This window comes from Diabrotica undecimpunctata, chromosome 3, assembly GCF_040954645.1.
Source record: "Diabrotica undecimpunctata isolate CICGRU chromosome 3, icDiaUnde3, whole genome shotgun sequence".
NCBI lineage: Eukaryota > Metazoa > Arthropoda > Insecta > Coleoptera > Chrysomelidae > Diabrotica > Diabrotica undecimpunctata.
Window position 1 is genome coordinate 69,555,664 of NC_092805.1, and position 25,411 is coordinate 69,581,074.

The 25,411-nt window shown below is 36.3% G+C and overlaps 1 protein-coding gene across 1 annotated transcript; it reads right to left on the reverse strand.

Moving 5' to 3' along the window:
- Positions 1–480: 480 nt before the first annotated feature.
- On the reverse strand, positions 481–1,143 carry LOC140435859 (uncharacterized). Its single transcript, XM_072524575.1, has one exon. It carries the CDS (start codon positions 1,141–1,143, stop codon positions 481–483), a length of 663 nt encoding a protein of 220 aa, XP_072380676.1.
- Positions 1,144–25,411: the final 24,268 nt, after the last annotated feature.

Sequence of the window (25,411 nt, forward strand, 5' to 3'; positions counted from 1 at the left end):
AATTACTTTTCAGAAACCATTAATAATTTTACCTTTTTCAACAGCAATAAGTGTCCAAATTCTTGTTATCTCATATCTAAATCTAATTCTTATTTACTTTCGAAAAATGTCCACCGCAAAATACAATTACAAAGTTTATTCCTTAAATCTGTAATTATACGGGTTCCATTGTCCTTTCACTATTCACTCAGTCTTTCACGGAACAATGTTTTCTCTTATGGTCTATTACAAATAAGTACAGGGTTGTATTTTAACTTATATGCCCGCGGTATATTAAAATAATAAAAAAACTCTATATTCTATTTCTGATCGATAAACTGATCCATAACAAATCCCCGCCTTGTATTGAGATACAATTTTTTTTTTTTAAGTGTAACCAAAAAAAATATGATTTTCTCTCAACACAAAATTTTTCTTTTGTAGTCATTTTATCCTATCCTAAATTTTTATTACTCCATCTTAAAATTTATACTCTTATTTTTATTCATTGTATTTGTATACATCCTGGATATTGTAAACTCCTCGTATCTTTTCTGATTCTACATGTCTAAGAACATAGCTGTTTATTCCATTTTCATTTTGTATGATGTATGGACCCTCGAAAATAGGCATTAGCTTTGCACACACGTCCCCCGTGAGATTTGATACTCGTAACGCCCTTACAAGCACGTTTTCTCCCTTCTGGAAAGTCACTGGTCTTCGTTTTCTATTCTGGATTAGCCTTTGGAGATATTTTTCATTACTGCGCTGCAGCCTCCTTCGAACAGTTTCCAATACTATTTGATACTCTCTCTGCTCCGGTTCTTCCCATGGCCGTACTGGCATAATACCCTTCATGACATATTCCGGCGTCTCTTTTGTCACCGTACTTGGAGTGGTATTCAAGTAGTTTTCGATTTCTGCCACTTTCCTATCCCATAGTCGATGTTGTCCAATGGCAGCAATGCGGAGGAATTTTGTAGTCTCTTGTATAAAACGTTCTGACGGATTACTTTTAGGATGTCGGATACTGACAAAATTTGTCCCTATTCCCCTGTCTTGCAACTGTCTCTTGAATCGGTCACTCCGGAAATACGTAGCATTGTCTAAAAGAATTTTCCTTGGTGTTCCTACGGTGGCTAGAAAATTGTCTATCTTTCTCATAATTTCTTCCCCCTTTGTCGTACGGCATGTGTATAGCTTTACATATTTCGAAAAAATATCTACCATCACCAAAATATGTTTGTTCCTCTGCGTGGTCATTATCAGATCACTTAACATATCTATTGCTACAATGTCTAATTTTTGATGGGATACAATATTTTTAGCCACATTTTCATTTCGGAAATTTCTGCTTTTATATTTTTGACATGTTTCACATCTTTGAGTAACTTCTTTTGCAATCCGGTAATCTTTTCGGCATATATAGTTTTCGCGAAAAACCAGCCAAACCTTCCTGCTGCCGATATGTCCATTGTCCTCGTGTAATTTCTGTATGATCCTTTCTACCAATGTCTGTGTTATCACGTATAGTTCCTTTCCATCAATTCGTTTGAAAAATATACCGTTTTCCCTCTCCGCTCTTCTTTTTTCTCTTTCTTCCAGGTCTTCTTGATTTGTTCTAATTTCGTTTAACGAAAATACACCTTCCTCTTGTGTCAAAATGTACTGTCCTACATGAAAAGCAATTACTTCCTTTTTCCCCGAGTCTTCATCCCTTGTGAGAGCGTCGGCTATAATGTTGTCTTTTCCTTTTATATATCGAAACTCAAAGTCATACTCCTGTAGTAACAAAATGCCTCTATGTATACGATTGTTAACCAGACGATTTTTCATTATATGTACCAAAGCTGCAGATCAGTTTCGATTGTGAATTTTGCTCCCAACAGATAAAATCTTAATTTATTTACACAGAAAAGTACGCTAGCAAACTCTAGTTCAGTCACACTGTATTTTCTTTCGTGTGTTTTTGTCACCCGGGAAATAAAACAAATCGACACTTCTTGATTGTTTTGTATTTGCGACAAAACTCCCGCAAATTTTTGTATGGATGCATCAGTTCGTAGTATGAAAGACAAATTGTACATGGGATGATATATTTTCGTTCCTTTCGAGAATTCCTCTTTTAAAATTTGAAAAGCTTTCTCTTGTTCTTCTTTCCAATTCCATTTAACACCCTTCTTCAATAATTTGATCAGAGGAATTTCCTTCTGGCTTAAATCAGGAATTAGTTTTATTAGTAATTTAATTAATCCAATTATTTAATTAATTAATTCACTAATTTATGCAGAGTCATACAAATCAATTACTATTAAAATTTCTCAGGGTGCCTTTTTAATTTTACTTTAATCAGTTTACTTTATATATCTCTTCTAGTGGGTTCAGTATCTCCTCGTTGCTCATAATCGGGATAGAACAGGAAACGGAACTAACATTAAAACAACATAAATATGCACACAAATTATTATTTATTTTCAATAAGCAATACGATGAATATTAAGATGAATATTAATAAATAACTTTTGTGGGCAATTATCTTTCCCAACAAACTCCTATACTCTAAATTTAATTTTAATTACAAACTATCTATTGATCTGTTTTATAATAATATCTACTAAAAAAAAATGACCATACAAAAAAATAATTTTTTCACAAAAAAAATAACTCTTTGAAACTTGGAATCTTAGTTCGTATGCTTATATTTGATTTTATCTTTAGAATATCTTAGATTTTTCTTTCATTCAAATTATTTGACTGACCTTTATTTTTTTACACCAATGATGTCTCCTCTCGATCAAACCACAGTTCTTTCCTTGATTGATTATGTCCGGCTACCATCAAATCTTTCCCGTTCTCACCATCGATCCAAACCGCATCCAGCAAACTACTCCTCCGAAAAAACACAAGTCCAATCCTCTTTTGACCGGTACTCTTTACTCACAAATTCTCCTTTCTTTCTCAATTATATCTCGTGGACTATGCAGACTCAAAAGAGGTATTAATCTTCTCGATTTTGATCTGCTCTCAGCTTCCACCTTTTTCACTAACAAACGAAAACACTGGCACTCAGATTGACTACACGAAAACACGTCTTCTCTTCTGGTCTGCCGGTAACATAATAATCTTTTCAATCTCTCCAGACAACCTTCTCAACTCTCTCATTTCCACCATTCCTTTTTAACCAATCATAAGCATTCATCTTTCCCACTTATTTTCGATTTAGAAAATTTCCAACATGATATTTAAAACAAATAAACTACTTTCACTCAAATTACTTTTCAGAAACCATTAACAATTTTACCTTTTTCAACAGAAATATGTTTCCAAATTCTTGTTATATCATATCTAAATCTAATTCTTATTTACTTTCGAAAAATATCCACCGCAAAATACAATTACAAAGTTTATTCCTTAAATCTATAATTATACGGGTTCCATTGTCCTTTCACTATTCACTCAGTCTTTCACGGAACAATGTTTTCTCTTATGGTCTATTACAAATAAGTACGGGGTTGTATTTTAACTTATATGCCCGCGGTATATTAAAATAATAAAAAAACTCTTTATTCTATTTCTGATCGATAAACTGATCCATAACAATATATATATACATATATATATATATATATATATATATATATATATATATATATATATATATATATATATATAGTCTGAAAAAACGATAAACGCTTGTCATCAACGCTGATCAAATAGAATACAAAACTCAAATATTTGGGTGTGCAGCGGAAGATAGGACAAAGAAGTACTCTTTTTAGTTAACCAAGCTTTCGCAAATCTTTATTTGCATCATCAGGGTGCTACAATAAACAAAATTAGTACAAAATACAGAAAAGAATTATTTTGCATCTTACACTAATTGAGGTTAGTTGTCGTGATGTTTATTAAATGAAATGAGCAACTCATTTGACCCCTACAAATGATGGCGAAAACTATCCAAAATTGTTTAAAAAAAAAAACGTTCTTTAACAAATACATATTTAAAACACTTTAAAACACATATAAAAGAACACTCAAATAAAATTATGTTAAAATAATTACAGAACATGTCATAATATAAAATTTAGGTTATAAACATTCTTATCAGAAACAAAAGAATTGGTTGTGAATTCGTTACTGCCAACTTAAAACGATAGAACGTTAGATCTTAATGATAACAATGTAAAGGTAATAGTATACCTGATAGACGCTGAACTTCTTGAAACAGAAAAGGTAAAAAGACTTATATTAGAAGAAGTAGGAGAGGTACTGTATATCTCATATATAATGAAACTTATATTGTTGATGATGAATTGTCTGTATTAGTAGATTCGTGTTTATCCAAAGTTAACAATAATGAATATAGGTTGCTTAAATTATTGGTATCTGTCTTTTTGTTAATAGTTTCTTTTTCTTGAAAAATGAAAGCCATCTCGAGAAACAATCTTTTTAAATAATTGCTCTCCGTGGATAGGATTTTTACATTTGGAAAATCGAAAGAGTGCCCTGTTGTGTTAGCATGTGTGGCTAGAGAACATCTATCAGGGTGTAACCTAATGTCACTCTTGTGAAGAGTCAAGCGGCTAGAAACTTTTTGGGAGGTGTGACCTATATAAGAACCTTCACAGCCCAAACAATTAAGTTTGTAGACAACATCAAACGTACCAAACTTAGATAAAAGTGATGTTGTCTACAAACTTAATTGTTTGGGCTGTGAAGGTTCTTATATAGGTCACACCTCCCAAAAAGTTTCTAGCCGCTTGACTCTTCACAAGAGTGACATTAGGTTACACCCTGATAGATGTTCTCTAGCCACACATGCTAACACAACAGGGCACTCTTTCGATTTTCCAAATGTAAAAATCCTATCCACGGAGAGCAATTATTTAAAAAGATTGTTTCTCGAGATGGCTTTCATTTTTCAAGAAAAAGAAACTATTATGTATATGTATGTATGTATAATGTATGTCTGAATTGTCAATATAAATGAGTCAGATAAAATAAAATTATTAGAATAATTTTTCACCAAGTAACAAAAAACAAAATTTGTTTAATTTACTAATGTTTGTATTTTGAGAACGGTTTCCGAACTGGAAATTGAAAACGTCAATAAACTTACTTTAACCTTTGTTTATGGCTTATTCCCATTTAAATAGTAATTACTTTAACATGCCACAAGAAAATAGCTTCAGAACAATAAAAAGATAATTTTTTGGCATTATAATTTAAATATGATTTCTGGCATATGACCGCCACGGCTGGTCCAATTTTCGATGACTTTTGCAAGATCTTTCTGCAAAATCTTCCATAAAGTGGATGTATAAGTACATATCCAACTGCTGTGCACGATGGCGAATAGACTGATTCGGGTCTTCCTCTATGCTACGCTCTACATCAGTAACAACTTTTTCTGAATGCACTTTAGTGCGTGATACGTATTTCGAACAGAACCACGATTTTCAAAATAAATTTGCACAATCTGGCAGAGTTGTGCAGACGTCAGTCGATTCACGCTGAGATGCGAAACCAAACTTAACATAAATCATGACAGCTGTCAAAATGGCCACCAGTTGCCCTAAAAAAACACCCTTTATACGCCTGTCTAATAGAGATACACTAAATCATAAATAAGTCTACTCTAAAAACATTTAAAATTATAAATATTCGAGATGGCACGTTGTAGTAAGTGACATGAGTTGTGCTGAAATGAATGAAAACGCTGAAACAAAAACGAATGGAACCCTATGTAGATTATAATTACTTTTAATTAATTTGTTTTTAATATAAATAAAATATTATTCACCTTAAAAAATAAAAAAATAATAATAAAAGTCCTCTGGTAAATGCATTGAGCTTTTTTAACTTTTAGGCGTACCTATATCAAAACTTCTTATCTATCGCCATCAATATTTTCTTCCAGCAATATTTTGTATCCTCGCCTTCAATTTTAAAATAACAACTGTGATCCGTATTAGATGTATCTACCTTATTTATAATTTTTAATTTATTTGTTACAAAAGTTTTACTTTTTAGTTTAATATTTCGTTTATTTAATATTACTCAAATTGTTCACAGATTAGTTGTTTCTAGAAGTAAACAACCCACGGCACCCACGGAACTCGCCGCTGTGGCCACGCTTATGCGTAGTGCCCACGAAGGTACCGGGTAACTTATGGAACAATTATTTCATTTAAATATTTTTATCAAAGAAGTATGTAGATTTTCGAATTAAATGATGCAATGTTTTAGACATTTTTATAAAAATAAAATTATGAAATAAACTTTTCAAAAATTTCCTTATAACTTCCAAAATAATGTTTTCTAGGAATTTCGTACTTTTTAACAGACTCTTTATCTAATCTACTTAGTAAGTTTAAATTTCTCAAAAGTCTGTTTTTGATAACAGTTATTCTAGCTGCCCAGATGAATTTGTTGAGAATCAGATATCTTCGAAACCAAGGCTCTACGTTGCATGGGATTTGGTGGTCTTGAGCTGTTATTTCATGAGCTCGACGTTCAGTTCTTTTCTTAAGCAATACTCCACTTGAAGTAGTTGGTGCATCATGCTGGAAATGTGTCATTGATATATCAGGAAACGGCAGTACCTACGTACCAGAGTTACAGCTAATATGACACACAGAGGTAGGTAGCTATAATCAGTGTCTTCTAGTAAGGATGTTATTGTTTCCAAGTTAGTTTCACCTGTTTTAACTTGGGTGTACCAGACTTATGATAAGAGAAGTCGGAAATAAGTATATATTATAATATCTTTCCATCTTTTTTGTTATTTTTTTTCAACAGTTGTAGCGAGATTACTATTAATTTCTTTTTTTTTTTATTGTTACTATATACACTCCCAGTGCTACGGTATAAGGTACCCGCCTGCAAAACTAGCATCGGCGCCCTTCGTTTTTTTTTTTTTAATTTAATTGTATTTATTTAATCTTTTAGCAATCGTTTTATGTTAATTGAATGCAAAACTAGGTAATGTTCTTTTACACTGCATAGTAAGCGGAAAAACTATTCTGTATTACTAAACACATATAATACCATATTAACAAAGTTCCTGGTAAACTAAATTTCATGTAAAAGGTTTATTTTATTACAAATCATTCATTTACGCTCCTAACTGCTGACACAAATTTTTTAAACAACTTCAAAGCAATTTTTAGAAAACAAACAAAGCATTTCGAATAACTACAAAGTTGTTTGCTTTTTGAAACATAATACATTTACCAATAAATTCTATTACTACACAGTAGGAATTATATGCGTTGGATATAACAAACACATATTAGCGTATTATGACTAGCAGTAAAATTTAATAAAATAGTTTTTCTATGTTACTATTTTGTATAACACCAGCAGAAAAAAAACTTAATTTGATGCTCCCAAACAGGAGCGCCTGCCTTACAGGCCCGTTAACACTGTCCCTGACTATATAAATGCATTTTTTGTGCTACCTGCTTCATGCGTTACTATATTAGCTGCAGCTTTAAACAGTGATCGTAATCAGAAAGTAGTTTGTATGGTACGCTATCAAGAATGATGAAATATACTATAATAGCTTTGCGGAGTCAAAATTCATTATTGTTATTAAATGTTAAATGTTAGAAATATAACAGGCGGTATAACGAAAACAAAATGTAGCCATTACCGAGAATTAAGTCAAAATTTCAGAAAACCAGATTCGTCGATTAAATCTTTTGTGGGTAATAGGAAGTTATCTTCCCATCAACCAAAATCACTTGCTGCAAGCAAGCAAGCAATTTAATTAAACCCAGCCTGTGAGAAATGTTCACCCCTAAGAATTACGTTCGGGTGTAACAATTTATTGGAGCGAGGTGTATTAACTCGAGTAAAAACAGGAGTCACTCCACCGCGCTCCAATGCTCCAGACCATCCCTTTCCCCCCTATAGCACTCTGATGCGCAATAGGGGCACAACTATCAGCCAAATGCTCTTCATGTGGAGATCCTGGGTAATAGAACCCCAACATGGTTTCCTAACCGAATTCAAAACTCAGGACAGCGCATTGTCGCTATATTCCTGTTATCTTAATGTGGCTTATCCGCGAACTAAAATTGCTTACTTGGGCTTCAAGTCTCCGCTCTAAGCTAGGCTCAGTTCGGCGACTTGGTGCTCAAGGGGTCGGGCCCTATATGCCCGAGTTTTTAGTGGTTTTTGTTAATATTTTTTTTGTGGCTTGCGCCGGTTTTTGTTAGTAGTTTTTTGATTTTTTTGGTGGCCGAAGCCGTTTTTTGATGTTTTTTGGATTTTTTTTGTAGGATGCCTGAAACATAAAATAAGAATTAGTGCATATTAATATAATAAATTATCTACATAAAATTAACTGGGTCCACGCTTTACGTTGCGATTGCCCACAAGGGTTATGAGTTACGAACTATCTTCATTGTGCGTTGTTGTTGTTTTTTGAAGTGTTTTCTCTCTGGTGTTTTGTTTTCTCTCTGGTGTGATTGTTGATTTTCTCTCTAGTATTATGATTTTATTCTACTATTTGTTGTTTGGGTCTTTTGTGCTCCCATCTGTGGAAAGCGTCGTAACTCAATATCTCTCGCAATATGTGGCTGGGGTGGTTCTCTATCTCTGTGAACTTTGTAATAGCTTTTTCTTTTATTGTGTCAGTCATTCTGATTTGTTTTAGTTCTCTAAAGAGGAATCTTTCTGCTACGTATCTCGGTACGTTGACTGCTTCTCTTAGGCTGTTGTTATGTGCCGCTTGTATTTTCTTTTTTGATGTATTGCATATGTGTCCCCATGCGAGAGATGCATATGTTAGTATAGGAAGAATTATACTATTTATTAATCTTATTTTGGTTTTCAGTTTAAGTTTGCTTTTTCTTCCTGCTAGGCCTCTTATTAATGCTCTTGCCATGTTGGCTTTTTGTACTGTAGCTTCTACATGTTTGCTAAACGTTAAGCCTTTGTTCATCATTACTCCGAGGTATTTTGCTTCACTTTTCCACTCGATGGGATTGTCTTGCACAGTTACCTGTTCTTCTGGTTGTTGGTGCCTCTTTTTGAAAAGTACAGCCTATGTCTTTTCGGAGTTTATAGCGATTTTCCATTTCAAACTCCATTCTTCTATGTCGTCTAGCGCTGTTTGTAAGTTGTTTACCGCTATGTCTACATTTCTGTGTTTGACCGCTATAGCTGTGTCGTCGGCATAGAGGCTTAGTAGTGTACCTGGTGTTCTAGGTATGTCTGCTGTGTATATCGTGTACAGTAGAGGTGACAGTACCACTCTCTGTGGCACTCCAGCCTCCGGGTTCCCGAGTTCGGATAGGACTTGTTCTATCTGGACTCTGAAACTACGATTGCTTAAGTACGAAGAGATTAGTCTTGTCATTGATCCGCTGTAACCGTATCTTCTCATTTTGTAGATCAGTCCTTTATGCCAGACTCTGTCGAAAGCTTTGCTTATATCTAGGAAGACAGCTCCTGTAAATTGTTTGTCATTAAATCCAGCTGCTATGTACTCTGTTAATCTGAGTACTTGTAGCTCACTGGAGTGTTCTGATCTAAAACCGAATTGGGCTTCGGGTATTATATCTAATCTGTCTGTTTCAGCTTGGAGTCTTCTGAGTATTATTCTCTTTACAATCTTGCTGATTGCAGGTAGTAAGCTTATTGGCCTGTAGTTTTGCGGGAATGTGCTGTTTTTTCCGGGCTTTGGTAACATTATGATATGGGCCTCTTTCCATCTGTTTGGGAATTTCTTGAATCTTAACATCGCGTTGATAATATTTGTTAGATATGCTATGGCTCTCGCTGGTAAGTATGTTAGAGCCCTGTTCGTTATGTGATCGGGACCAGGCTCTTTTTTCAGTGAGCTATTTTTAATTAGCTCGTTTAACTCCTCCGGTGATGTAGGAGGGATGATTTCGTTCGGGTTTTCGGGTCTTCCTCTTTGTCTTTCGACTTCTTCTATGAAGTCGATGTCCTCGCCTGGGTGGTAATTTAATGTACACTCTCTTTCGAGAGTACTCCTTATTACCTTGGCTTTTTCCTCTGTGGTGTAGACTATTCCGTTTTGTCCATGTAATGGAGGGATTTGCTTTCTGTCGTTTCTCAGTATTCTCTGGAGCCTCCAAATATTTTGCATATTTGGTCCTTGCTAATCCATGTCTCTTATGTGGTTTTCCCAGCTTTCACTACGGTGTTGTTATAGTGCTGTTTTGACCTCTCTGTTTAGCCTATTTGCTCTATTTTTATCTGCCTGGTTCCTTGTCCTTCTCGCTGTCTGCTTGGCTCTGTTCTTTTCCCTTATTAAGTCTTTTATTTCTTGTGGTATATCCTTCAATCTTCCCGTATGCATTTCTACTTCCTCTTTGTAGTGCTGTTTCTGAGTGCTTGTTGGATGATGTTTTCCTACTCTAGTACTCTGTCTTCTATTTCTCGTGGGTGGTCTATCACTGGAACTATGTTAATTCCAGTGCTCATGAGTCTTTTAAAGTTTGTCCACTTTGTTTTCTTTTTAACTCTTTTGATTGTACTTTCTTCTTCCCACGTTCCTAGTTCTAATAGGATGAGGTTGTGGTCCGTTGTGCCTTCGTTTAATGTTTGTATTTCCTAGGTTTCTTGCTACTACAATGTCTATGTATATAGGAAGTCCGTTTCCTGGGTAATGCGTTGGGTCTGTGGGGCCCATTGCCATAACGTCGTCATTATTTTCTATGTATGTGTTTAGTAGTCTTCCGTTTCTGTTCGTAGCTCTGTCGTTCCAGTTTGGGGATCTTGCGTTTAGGTCTCCTATTATAATTGAGGGTTCGTCGTTTAGGAACGTATTTAAGTCGTCTTCAATCAGTAGGTCTTGTGGTCTTACGTAGGCGGAGGTAATTCTGACTTCTCCTTGCCTCATTTGTACTCTTATTATTGTTGCTTGCATAGTATTTAGTTGTGGTGTTAGAATTCTGATGTGACCTATGCCTTTTTTCACTAATATTGCTGTGCCACCTGATCTTGCTGTGTTGTCGTTTCTGTATATGTCGTAGCCTGGAAACTTGATGTTGATGTTGTTCGTGAGCTTTGTTTCCTGTATTGCCACGACGTCCATTTCATATCTATTGACCAGTTCGCCCAGTACATTCTGGTTGGTCCTTATGCCTCCTGGGTTCCAGGAGCCCATCGTCAAGTATCCCCTATTTGCTCGCACTAGTTCAGTGCTAGCTTTATATCTGCGATCGCCTCGTGGACAATTCTAGTGACCAGTTCCTTAACTGAGTTCACTAGGCCGTCTTGCTGTTGTTTCGAGATCAAAGTGGTGTTCTCGGTATTTTGCGCTTTCGCTGCCTGTGCGTAAGAAGGTTCGCTTGATGTTTGTTGCGGCCTTTTTTGCGGGGCTTGTTGTCTCTGTGGTTGTTTTCTTTCCCAGGTTGGACATCTGGGGCATCCTCTGAAGTTTGCTAGGTGTTGCCCCTGGCAGTTGGCACATTTTGCCTTCTGTTCTCGGGGCATTTGGCAGTTTCTTGTGGAGTGATTTTCTCCGCATCGAGGTGTCTTAAAACACGCTCTCTACGCGTGGTGGTACCCCTGGCAGTTGAAACACTGCGTGGGCCTAGTTGCTTCTCTGAGGTCCTCGATGTGGACCTTCATATGCATTAGATTAGTAATGCGCCTGGCTTTTTCCACGTCCTCCTTCTCCAGTGTCCGCACAAACATTGGTAGATTTCTTTTATCACTCTTTCTGGAAATCATGTTCTTTATCGATTCACATTCGATATCATACTCTTCTTTGAGAGTATTGAACATTTCTGTAATGTCCAGATTGATAATGATTTTCACCATAGATCTGTAATCTTCTGGACTTTTTGCTTGTATTTCTCGTCCGCTTCTCGATAGTCTATTCGACGTTATCACCTTCTTTTTCTGAGCAATGTCTAGTATTGCTCCTGTCTGGCTGACGCACTGTAATTTAATTAAAGGCGGCTTTGGTTTCCACGTTGGTTTATCTTGTTTCGTGGTGAGTTCTTCGTCGGTTTCCATTGCTTGTGCTTGACATGGAGTTGGAGGGCGTGGTGTAGCGCGCATCTCTTTCCTGATGACTCTCTAGTGCTGTTGCACTAGGGGTCGCTAGTGGAGGGAAGTCTTCCTTCACGGCCTTCTTCTTGCTGTTTTTGGATTCTTCTTCTTGTGTTCTCTTTTTTGTCTTCTCTATGGTTGTTTTTGTCTTTGGGATTGTTCCCGTGGACTTTTCTGTGGTTGCTTTTGTCTTTGGGATTGTTCCCGTAGACTTTTCCGGTTTTGACGCCTTTTTGGCCTGGGTTTCCCAGATATCTTCTTTGCTACTCTCTTTTGAAGCCGTTTCTGTTGTCTTTTTGGTTTTTGTATTTTCTTTTCCATTGCTAAGTTCTTGGAACTTTGAGTCAATGTGGCCAATTATTGTTTTTTGATATATTTTTTTATGATACTGATACTTTTTTGTTTTATGATACTATCGTATCCTGCAGTTCTTCAATTTTCTGTTTTAGTGCTGCTATTTCGGCATCCTTTTCTTTCAATATCGTCTTCATCTTTGCCAGTGCGGACTTTTCGTCCTCACTGCTCCTCTGTCTCATCCTTTTTGTTGTGGCTCGTATTTCGAGTGGTACGTCGTCGTCAGTGGAGTACATTTCTTTTTCGCGGTTTCCCTCCGCGCGGTCTTTTGTTCGTTGTTTCTTGGTCTTGGGGCGTTTTTTGAAGTCCCCTTCGTCTATGTCCTCGGTGGGAAGATCTTCAAAGATCTCGTAATTTGTGCCCTGGTCTTCCAGGAGGGCATCATAGATATTATAGTTGAGTTTATACCTCGTACTATAACCATTGGGGCTTGGAGTGGCCTTTCTACCGGGTGGGGATCGTGAGCGATCCATATTCGCTTGGGGGTAGAAGTCTTAACCTTTGGATGAAAGCTTATTTTTTTGACCGTCTGACCCGTTTCTGAGTGCCACCCAGTACCTTTACTCGGAAGTTCACGCTCTAGGCAGAACTAGAGTGGGATCCGCTTGAATTTCTCACCTCCCTGACCGTGTCTGCCAGGTGTAATTTCTAAAATATTACACCTCACAGTGTCATCCCAATTGTAGCACAGGGAGTATCCCGACGGACTAAGCCCGTTTACTTTTTCACTTGCCTATGCCTTGATTTTGGCCTCCGTGAAGATTCGATTAATACAATTCTCCCCAGTTTAGCTTTGTCGCGGCATAGGCTTTTGCCTCTAGTGGCCTCGGCCGCTGCTTACGCAAGTCTCCGCTCTGCCGTGCTTCCATACACGGCACAGACTGATAAGTCCGGCTTCGACTCAACGCTGCAGCTCCTCGGCGGTCTTTAGGTGTCGGTTTTACTCCACGTCCGTACTGTTCAGCGGCTGACGCTGAACTGAAATCACTTGCTTCACATGATTTTCTGGATAAGTTTACTTTATTAATACTACAAGTGCCCTCTAGTAGGCAGTTGTCAAAGCTCCAACTAATAATAGTAAACTGGATTTAGCTTGTCATTTTTAAGTCAAAAATAAAAGTTTTATTGCTGATTTTGTTAAAAAATTGTCATAAAAAAATCATGATTCTTGGAGTTTTTCGAAATATATGAAATAGAAGGTAAGAGCTAAGGAATATATGCCATATGCATGCTATGTTTTACTTAAATATTAGGTACCGGATACGTATACCTACGTGTATTTATATGCTCTAATGTAATAATGTGGCATTTGCAGGTGGGAAATGTACTACCCAATGAGCAAAAAACATTATTTATTTTTTTGTCTGGGAAGTATATATCCCAAACTTTGTAACAGTAGCAATGTTTACAGCCCAACTTTCTTTTAATTTTTTAGAATGATTGGATCTAAATAATCTTGGGCATGTTGAAGCTGCTCTCGAATACCTTTAGAATTTCCCAGACATCGAAGCCCGTGAGAACAGTTTTCGCTCTAATGTTGTAGAGAAAATATTAAATTCAACAACCGACTACACGATTATTGCAAATAATCCTCAAGGCTTTGATGTTCCTACTATCCAAAAAAATAAAGAAAAACATAATCAGATTCCTTGGATGTACAAACCAATTCATATTAAACCAAATTTAGAAAACCATTTGATTTTTTTTGTTAATTTTAAATGTTAAAATAACACCATTTTTTGAAAATTTGTGGAGGAAGTATATTTGTACAAAAGCTGTTCAAGGAATATTGATCCTTATAGATATTCATTCATTACCAACATTGGTTGAATGTCATAGGTTCAAACAGGTTTTCGAATTGCTTTATACACTAATAGTTTATTTTCTGCTTTTTATTTACTATCTACTATACTGGCAACATTATGATTATAGCGAGCACATTCGAGAAATTATAAATTATGATAAAATAACTCGCAGATAGCTCCCAATACGTCGGCCTAAAAATGAATATGACAAAAAAAAAACAATGGCAAACACCAAATAACCCCAGAGATATAACTACAAATGGCAGTGAGAGAACAAGTTTAGGAATATATCTACCTAGGCCAAATTCTGAAAATTAACAAAGAGGCCAAAGTGCAGAAATCACTAGAAGAGCAAGACTGGCATGGCAAGGATTTCTAAAACTCAGTTGGATCCTTAAGAACTACAAAATATCTTAATACTTAAGGAGGAACGTGTTCAACCAGTGCATCCTTCCTATTATGACATATGGATGTCAAACCTGGACTCCAACCAAGGCAAATATAAATAAACTGGCCACAAAAGAAAGGGCAATGGAAAGAGCAATGTTAGGTATAAGACTGTCAGATAAAAAGTGGAACGACTGGGTAAGATCAAAAACAAAAGTTGAGGATATCACAACAAAAATGTCAAACTCAAATGGAGTTTCACAAGTCAATACTGCTAGACAAAAAGACCAACGTTGGAACGCCAAAATACAACATAAAAAAATAGCTGGAACAAATTGGAAGTATGTTGCTCAGGATAGAGATCGACGAAAGGAGTTGGGAGAGGCCTATGTCCAAAAATGGACGATAGAAGGCTAAGAAGAAGAAGAAGTTTATTTTTTAGTGATATATTCCAAAGGGAGTAATCTGTGACTTCTAATGGTGTTAAATATAAATAAATAATATATACTAAAATATTTTGCATGTTATAGTTTTTAGATCACTTTTAGATCTTTTTCTGCTTCGTTAAACGCAGCTTTATTGCTTGGTGATTAATTGTTTTGCTAAGTATTTCTAAGTTTTCTATTTTCTCCAATTTTTTGTTTAGCGGCCTGAGGATATAACTTCCCGTTAGATTTATTGTTGGGTAGATTCCCAGCATGCATTCTGTATACATGTAGTGAGATTATCCATTGCAGTGCACAGATCACTTTCTGTCTTTAGACGTAAGTTTATGTTTAAGGTATTAGTAATAGTTTCTTAAAATAACTTCCAATTTGTTTTTAATGAATACAGCGTAGGATTTCTAGGTAAATAAATTATTTCAGAAGACAGTGTGAGAAATACTGACGAGTGATCAGACTTTAAGTCGTAGAATGATTTAGTTGTTAAGTGATCATTTGTTACAACTCTGGTTATACAGAAAACAAGGTAGTATGAAAGTTTTCTTCTATCTGTCGGCCAATATGTAGGTTCACCGGCAGAGTGACTAATGAGGTTAATAATGATAATTACCTGAAGTGGATGTATGCCACGTGGAATCATCAATCTAGATCCCCAAAAATTATACTGGAATGGGGACCAAGAGATGATGCCTACCGAAGCAGAGATCATCCATCAAAACGTTGGACTGACCATCTAAAACGTTGGCATAGGAAGATGCAAGAGGCACAAGATCGAAACAAATGGAAAATTATGAGGGAGATATATGTCAAGCGTAGACAAATGTTGTAGACAAGCGAAGTGCGGTATTATCAGGATGATTTGTGTTATATAAATTATAGTTTGGAGACAGAATGGAACATTAATTTGATTGAACACAGACATAATATATACCATTTTGTACATTAAACATAGGTATTATCTAGACGAATATGTCCTAAAACTACAACTTGACTAGATTCATTTATATAATATTTTCAATTTCTGGTTTTTTGTTAGCTTTACTTGAAGTCTCTAGAATTTCTTACTTAATTTAAGTTATACTCAATACTGACAATTTAATCTTAAGGTTTTTAATTAAATTGCTGTATGTAATATAAACAATTAACCGATTCGAAATAATATTGTTCTTCGTTATTTCACATCCTGTCTTTTTTAGACAGCAACTGCAAAAATTTAATGCATGTCCTTCATCAGTTTCAACATTTATTCAAATAAATACTGAGCAGCTCCATATAATTTAAATTTTAAAATGTATTTTTTAAAAAGTATCACGCAGAGTTTTTAACTTTAAAGACCAGGGCTTTTAAATCATATCTTATTCGATCTATACATTTTGTGGTGATTCTTATTGTCCCACTTTAAAGAAAAATTACCGAGTCTCTGAGTTTTTCTTAAATTTTGACGCAATCCCTGATACCGACTCTGTTTAGTTTTTATTTTGCTACTCGATATATGTAAATAAGTCCGTAGAAACTATTCCTACCTTTGGTTTGTCATCGTCCAGGAAACCTAAATCTAGTCCCTCGTCATAATTTTCATGCAAGCGAATCTTATAAGTATTCACTGTATCAGCGTTCATTTTGGCATATCTGTGACAAGCTTTTTCAAACATTCTCCTCTTCTCTAAGTAAATTTCACGGTTTTCGTCGTTATAACGATTATAAGGACCCATTTTATCTTCATCAGATCTAATTTTTGGTGAATGCGCAATAATTTCCTTGTGAACTTCTGAATGTGTAAGAATATTTTTTTTATTTGAACACATTTTAAAAATTACTTTTAACTAATGGCAGTGACAATAAATTATATTTTTAGCTTCTTGTCAAATTTAATTTTTAAACAGACTATTAAGTGCACATTTCCCTGTCGTCGTTCGTGCAGTAAAGAGCTACTTACTGTCAACGAAGAAAAGAGGTGCGTGTTTGTGCCAAATAGAACAGAATCAAACCTATCATTGTAAATTGAACAGGTATTTTGAGCATTGTACTTTGCTGTAATATTATTTTAAATTTTAGTTTGATAAAAATAATTTTTTATTCATTTTTTGTGACCAAAAATTTGACATTTCTGACTGATTCTTTATGAATAAGGTGGAGGGGGGGGGGTTACCGCCCTGATCCCAATATAAATAAAAAATTAAATTCAACTGTCACTGTCAATATGTATTCTGAAAAAGATGTTGGTCCATTTTTTGTGTTTATAGAGTCAACAAATATAAATAATATTAGAGTTGGTTCTTTTAATAATATAAAAATTGCAAGAGATATTTTTAATTTAAAATTAAATAATATTAATAAAATTAGAAGCAAAGGTTCAAACACAATTTCTGTAGAGTTTAATAATTATCAATCTGCAAATACATTCCTAAATAACAAAAATTTATTAGATCAAGGTTATAAAATTTATATACCTTTTAATTATATATCTTGTAAAGGTATTGTACGTCAAATAGATGTTGAAATAAATGAAAACGAACTTATTGAATGTTGTTCTACTAACAGCGATATTAAAATTTTGAATGCTAAAAGGCTAAACAGGAGAGTAGTCAAAGGGCATACAACTACATACGAACCTACAGGTACAGTTTTGTTCACATTCAGTGGTGTTTTAATGCCTAAAACAATAAATTTTTACGATCTACCAAAATTGGTTAATGTGTACATTCCCCCAGTAACACAATGTTACAATTTTTTAAGATTTGGACACACCAAAACAAATTGTAAAGCAAGAGAAAGATGTATGAATTGTGGTGAACTTAAACATACCGATAATTGTACTATGAAATGTTTCTTTTGCAAAGGTCCACATGTTTCAACAGCGCGTACGTGTCCGGAATATTTACGTCAAAAAAATATCAAAGAATTTATATCATGCCTTACGAAAATTTAACTTTTTTTAAAGTTAGTGAATACATTCCCAAAAATTACATAGAAAAAGACAAATTTATTTTCAACTCAAAAGATTTTCCGTCCCTTCCGAGTAATAGTACTAAAGTAAAACCCCTTAATAATAAAACTATTCAACACAATACCGTTTCACCATCAGAAAGAAGAACACACTATTTCAAATCTTCGAAAAGGACATTTCAGCAGGTAGTATCAAATACAAATAATAAAAGAAGAGTAATCCAACAAAGTTATGACAGAAATGCACATAATGAATGTCTTTATGTTCCAAATGGTAGACCAGAGAATTACTCCTCTTTAACTGCCTTATCTCAATCTAAATCTCCAATACCCTCCCAATCGGAACCAAAATCTTCTAATTCATATAATGTAAATCCAAATTCAGCCTGGAATGCCAGTGCATCGCATAGTAATTATAATTTCGATACAATACCTTCACAAGATTTCCTAAAATCATGTATAAACTTTATTAACATTTCACCAGATAATTTAAATATGGTTAAAAAACTTGTTCTTTCCCATTCTAACCTTAAGTCCTATATGGACTTAGACAATTATTCAGATAGTGATTAATAGGTTAAAACTTAGAATGACCCTAAAAACAAAAATAAAAATCATTCAATGGAACATCAGAAGTATCAATTGAAATAGGGATACTCTGACTGATTTAGTCTCTAAAGAGGACCCAGATATAGTAGTTATTAATGAAACTTGGCTTAAAGAAGATTTCAATTTTACTCTAAAATTTTATCACATTATTAGACAAGATAGGGATGATGGATATGGTGGGTGAACAAATCCCCTTCGTTGGCTCAGTGAAGATGTTCGTTCAGTTGTAATGGAAACACCAAATAATAGTAGCAGAGTTTATTGTAGAGACGTACACTATGGGTGTAGACCCGGGATGACTTTGAGTAGAGACTGATGAAGTTGATCGTTGAAGACTATCAAGTTAGTTGAGTGAATATTGATTGAATGCCTCTCTAGGCAAGAGATCTTAGTTTTATATAAACTTTAATTGGGTCAATATTTTCGCGGACCTCGCGTGACATGTGTATTTAATTTATGTAAATTGTTTAACTTTGTCGGCACTTTTGACTGATGTACAAATTATATTATTGATAATTGACCAAATGTGTATGTAACCTAATTAACTACGTGTGTGTATTTAATAACAAATAGATTCATTCGGTCTACTGGGTGATAAAATTATACTGTCCAATTTCGGATATGAATTCTAAAGATTTGATATTGGACATACTGCGGAATCGGGCAATCTGGCCCAAGTGTCAATACTCAAAGTTTACATATAAGTATTACATAACATAGTAAAATTCAAACATGATAAATTATAAATAGTTTAAGAATAATCAATAATCTTCCAACCGTACCCTAGCGATCAATGTCCGACTCTATCTCTAGATTAAAATTAGGGCAATTGGATGAAAATGTGGAAAGTGGGATGTCAACTTGGGAAGTCGACGGTTTATTGTTGTGCCTATTACTAACTAATACAGGTACTTCCTGTTCGTTAGTCTGAGTTTGTGGATTCCCTGAACGACATAGTCGTGCAACAGGACGGTATTTCCATAACGTGAGTATCCCAATTATTACCATTATAGTAATGATCCCGGTGGCCACAAAATAATGCCAATTAGATTCGTGAATCGATCGCCACTGCGTATGCGTCATTTCTTGTTCCAGACTCTCCTCCTCAAGTAACACATGACGTAGCTCTCCTCCTGGTATGTCAAGGTAGGTGTTTAGAGGCGTGTTAAACTTGCGGGGTGTCCTTGCCACCAGTTGGGCCACGGGAGTGATTGGCGACTTCAGGTAACTCGTCACTGCTCTGTCCACCCCACTGCTAGTGGGGAGTAATGTAATATTTTTCGTTTGGGCGATACATTTGGGTGAAAGCTTCAGGAATGTGACTCGTTCCAGTACTCTTTCGTTCCGATTTCCATCGCAAATAATGGATATGTGTATCGTGACTGGCGTGATAACTAGCCAGAGGTTGGGAGTACCCATCTTACTCCATTGAGCTGTCTGTATTGTCCTGGCTACCACTGGACATGTGCTATTCTTAGATCGCTCATAAATTTCTTCAAGTATGCAGTTTGGTTGGGTATCCATGTTTCTTATAGCCGTTGGTGAGCACGCTATCTGCGCCTTTGTCAACAGTAAGCATCTTTCTCTATCTTCCGCGGTCAATTCGAAGTAGTGCAGTGTGTTATAATCTACGACCAGTAGATTCCTTGGGGCGACAAATGTGCGCAACACCGACCCCTCAACGTTAAGTGATATGGCCGTGACTTTGAGCATGCTGTACTTATTTTTCCCTGTCACTATGAAGTAGCCGATGACTGTTATATATCTGTCGTCATGACTGACTTCTGTTTCTATAATGGGTTGTCGTCGTATTTCGACCCCTTGAGGCAGTATCTGCCCTGCTTTCCCTATTAATTTGGTTATTTCACCCGGTTTCACTATATCAATTAAGGGTCCGTGGTTATAGTGAAGGTTTAATATTCCCTCGTAAAATTGAGTATATTCGTTTATGAAGTCCATAACTTGTAATGCTATCGTTTGTATTCGTAACGTGCTATATTCGGTTTCTAGTTTTTGTGCTTTGTCTTCTACTTCGTTAAGTCCTTTAGATATTTCTTGTAGACCTGTGATTAGTGCTTTGTTAAACTTGTTCATTTGCTTGTTTATCCTGTTCTCTGTGTGATTGATTGATGTTATTGTTTCTAACATTATCTTCGCCTGGTGCTGTGATCCCTTTATTAGCTCCTTTTGGTTATTATCTAATGCTTCAATGTTACTGTAGGCTTCGTCATTGACTCCAAATACTGAGGTTAATATTGTTCCTAATATTTCTCTTCTTTCCCTTCCTTTTATTTCTACTGTCAACCCCTCGCTTACTGACTCCGCCTTTCTTTGTCCTTCCTCTAACTTCTCTATTGTATCCTTACAATTCACGATTTTTATCTCATGACACAGTTCTCGTACGCCTTGTATCATATTTCCTATTAGTTGGTGCTCTGTTCGAATTCTTCCTTTTTCGAGTAACACCTTTATTCGAAATGTTCCCCGGTCTATGATGACCTCTCCAAGGTCTTCTGTGAAAAATCCTGGTACCGGATTATATATTTTATACGGTTCTGCCTTTATGGGTTTTAACATCGTTAAAAACATTATAGCTACTAGTATTTTTTTCCATCTTAGTGCTGCTGCCTTCTTCGGCTTTTCCTGTTTCTCTTCTTCCAGTCGTATTAGCTTATGTATGAGTCTTTTAGTCAGTTTCCCGTTTGCCTTTCTCACTGTTACTACTCTGGTTAATCCCTCCGCTCCAGGGTGTGTTTCTGTTACCCTTGCTAATGGCCATCTGCCTGGAGGTGTATCCTCTTCTTTAATTATAACTATTTCTTCTTCTTTTATGTTAGGGTGCGCCTTATGCCATCTATTTCTCTGTTGTAATTGGTGCAGGTATTCCTGTTTCCAAATTTTCCAGAAGTCTCTTTTTATTTTCTCCACTAATCTCCACCTCGTCGGCATCTTCAAATAAGTCGTAAGCTCTTCTTCCCGATTTGGTGATATAATTTCTCTCCCTATAAGGAAGTGAGCTGCTGTCAGGGCTATTTTCCCTTCAGGGTCTTCTGATGACCCACATAATGGTCTCGAGTTCATACATGCTTCTATTTGTGCCAGCACCGTACTCAATTCTTCATATGTTAGAACTGTTTCCCCGATGATTCTTTTCAAGTGATATTTCATTATTCGCACTGCGCTCTCCCATAATCCTCCGAAATGTGGTGCATATGCAGGTATGACATGCCACTGGGTACCTAGTGCCAGTAATCCTTGTTTTATCTCGTCATCTATTTTTTGATTTTCTTTTTTCAACAAATTTGCTGTTCCTACGAATGTGGTTCCGTTATCGCTGTATACGTTGTTGCACTGTCCTCTGCGTGCCGTAAATCTCTTGAACGCTGCGATGAATGCATCCGTAGACATATCGCTTACTACCTCAAGGTGTACTGCCTTCGTTGACAGACACACAAATACTGAGATGTAGCCCTTATAGCTCCTCTGTCCTCTGCCTCTCGTGGTACTTATTTTTATTGGCCCGGCATAATCTATCCCTGTGTTAGTAAAGGGATGACTCGGGTTCACTCTGTCTTTCGGTAGATCTCCCATTAATTGTTGTTCTGCTTGGCTTTTATACCTCCTGCACCTTAAACATTTTGCTAGATGATCTTTCACGGTTCTTCTGCCGTTGATTATCCAGTATTTCCTTTTTATGTACTGTAGTGTTTGTTGTAATCCGCTATGTAGATTTCTTGCGTGACTATCTGTTATAAGTAACTTTGTTAATGCACTATCCTTTGGCAAAATTATCGGATGATTTTCTCCGTACTTTAGATTCGTGTGTCTCAGTCTTCCGGTGACTCTTAGAATTCCTTGTCTATCCAGGAATGGTACCAATGACGCTAATTTATTTTTCTTTTCTACTTGCTGTTTCTTCTCCAGCTTATTTATTTCTTGTTTGAAGTAGGCGTGCTGTGTGTGCTTTATCACCTTTAATAGCGTTTCCTCTAATTCTTGGACTGTAAGCTGACTTTGTCCATTGTCTTTCTTTGTTCTGCATTTGTCTGCAAATCTCCTACAATATGAAAGTACTCTTCTCATTCTTTCTAAATTTGAGAATCTCTCGCATATGTCCTCCTTTATCGTTGTCGTGTGCACCGTTATTTTCGTTTTGACTTCCTCCTCATTTGTCTCTGGTATTTCTTCTGATTCCTGCGTTAAAGTTTTGTTACTAGTCAGCCAAGTTGGTCCCTTCCACCATAGCTCTGCTTCTAATAATTCTGATGCGGTACTTCCACGTGAGAGGATGTCCGCTGGATTTTCCTTTGTATCTACCTTATACCAATTTTTCGGTCCTATAACGCCTCTTATTTCCTCTACTCTGTTGGCGACGAACATTTTCCACCTTTTTGATGATCCCCTTATCCAAGCCAGGGTTATCGTTGAGTCCGACTATGCATATACCTCAATGTTTTCCCTGTTCAATGCTTGTAGGGTTTTCTTTATTAAATTTGCTAGTAGTACCGCGGCACACAGCTCGAGCCTCGGTAACGTCGTTTTCCCTTTCAATGGTGCGACTTTCGATTTTGCTATCATTAGATTCGTTTTAATTTCTGGGCCTAATACCCTTGAGTAGATTACCGCTCCATATCCTTTCATAGACGCATCTGCAAATCCATGTAGTTCTACTCTGTTTATCTTGCTTAAGTTGTTCCACCTGGGCAATGTTATTTTCTCCAGATTTACTAATTGCGCCTGGTATGTATTCCACCTGCTTTGTTGGTTGCTAGTTAATTCTTTATCCCAACTGGTCTTTTGCTCCCATAATTCCTGTATGAACATTTTCGCCTGAATTACTACAGGTGCTATCCATCCCAGTGGGTCGTATAGTTTTGCTACTTCTGACAGTACGTGTCTTTTCGTTATTTTCTTTGCCGTCGTTATCCCTATTTTGAATGTGATTATATCCTCTTTAGGTGACCAGTGTATTTCTAACGTTTTCCGTACTTCTTCTTGTTTGAATGCCTTGGAGTCTACGTTCCTCATATCCTCCGGTACGTTCTCCATTATTTTTTCTTCGTTGCTCAACCATTTTCTAAGAATGAAACCTCGTTTTCTGAACAGTTGTATTAATTCCTTTTGGGCTGTTTCTGCTTCCTGCACTGTCTCAGCTCCTCCTAGTATATCGTCTACATACATGTTTTCTTTTACAATTTTCGATGCCAACGGGAACCTCGCTCCTTCGTCTTCTTGTAATTGTTGTATTATTCTTAACGCTAAAAAGGGTGCTGCGGCCGTGCCGTATGTCACCGTCGTTAAGTTATACTCTTGTACGTGGTCCTTTGTGTCCTTTCTCCACAAAATTTTTTGGAATTTTTGGTCTTCTTCTGCCATTCTGATTTGTCTAAACATTTTTTCCAGATCCGCTGAGTATGCTACCTTATTGGATCTCCATCGTAATAGTATATTTGTCAAATCTTGTTGTAATTTCGGCCCTGTGTGCATAATATCATTCAGGCTTACTGCCGATGAGCTTTTGCTTGATGCATCAAACACGGCTCTTATTTTCGTTGTAGTACTGTCCTCTTTTCTCACTGGATGATGAGGTAAGTAGTACCCATCTCCCTGGTTTTCTGCTATTACCATATGACCTTGGTTTTTATAATCTTCCATGAATTGTCTGTAATTCGCTTCTAACTGTTTGTCTTTTGCAAACTTCCTTTCTAGTTGCATCAATCTGGCGAATGCTTGCTGTTTAGATTCTCCTAACTTTGCGACGTCTTCCCTAAACGGAATTTTTACTTCGTATCTCCCTTCTTCATTCCTTTTTACAGTCTGTCGATACAGTTCTTCACATTCTTGTTCTTCCACTGAGAAACTTGTGTCCTGATTTACTTCTTCTAATTCCCAGAAGTTCTTTATTTGTACGTCCATTTCTTGTCTTGATATCATACAGCATACTTCTGCTTTTATATTCTCCCTTTCTTGTGCTATTCCCGAAACTATCCATCCTAGTTTGGTGTTGCATTTTTCTCGTTATAGTCCGGTAGAATTATATCCTGTTCCGGTAAATTCCTTGTTATCTTCGGTAGTACTAGTGCTTCTATTTCCATCTCGAAGTCACTTTCGTAATGAGTTTCGATTATAAGTTTCATACTCCAGTTGGCTGTTTTTTCTCCTGACGAGCCTATCCCGGATATGGTCGCCTGTATGGGCTTCCTTGTTGTTCCTAGCGTCGTCGCAGCTTGTTCCGTTATAAATGCGCATTGTGACCCTTGGTTGATTAGTGCTCTCATTATGTGTGAATCTCCTTTCGCATCTCTTATGCGTACCACAGCTGTCGCTAGTAATGCTTTACCTTTCTTATGGCTTGCACAGTTTACTGAATTCAGCCCTCTTTGTTGGTCGTTGCTATTCCTAGGCCCATTGGTATCTTGTGTATTTTCTCGCCTTCCGTTATTTTGTTCTCTGGCGTTGTATGGATTATTATTTCCTCCTCTGTACCTATCAGCTTGGTACCCGTTTCTTCTATTGTTTGAATCTCTTCCATTTCTTTCTTGTGTTTGTTCTCCTTTCGTTCCATTGGAGTTTCTTTTGTTGCTTGTGTTTCCTTTTTCATAATGCAACATATGGTGGTGGTCTCCGCCACAGTGTCTGCACCTATATTGTGAATAACATTGTTTTTCTTTTTTATGTGCTAGGCAGTTTGTACACAATCCTTTTTCTTTTATCATCCTGTTCCGGTCTCTCACATTGAGTTCCTGAAATTCTCTGCAGTTCGGTACTCCGTGATCTCCGTTGCATATCACGCAATGTGTTCTTGGTTTCCTAAGAGATCCTCCTTGCTTCTCTTGTCTTTTTTCT

Coding starts and splice junctions, on each gene's coding strand:
- LOC140435859 (XM_072524575.1), bottom strand. CDS start 1,143: ATGAGAAAGATAGACAATTTTCTAGCCACCGTAGGAACACCAAGGAAA.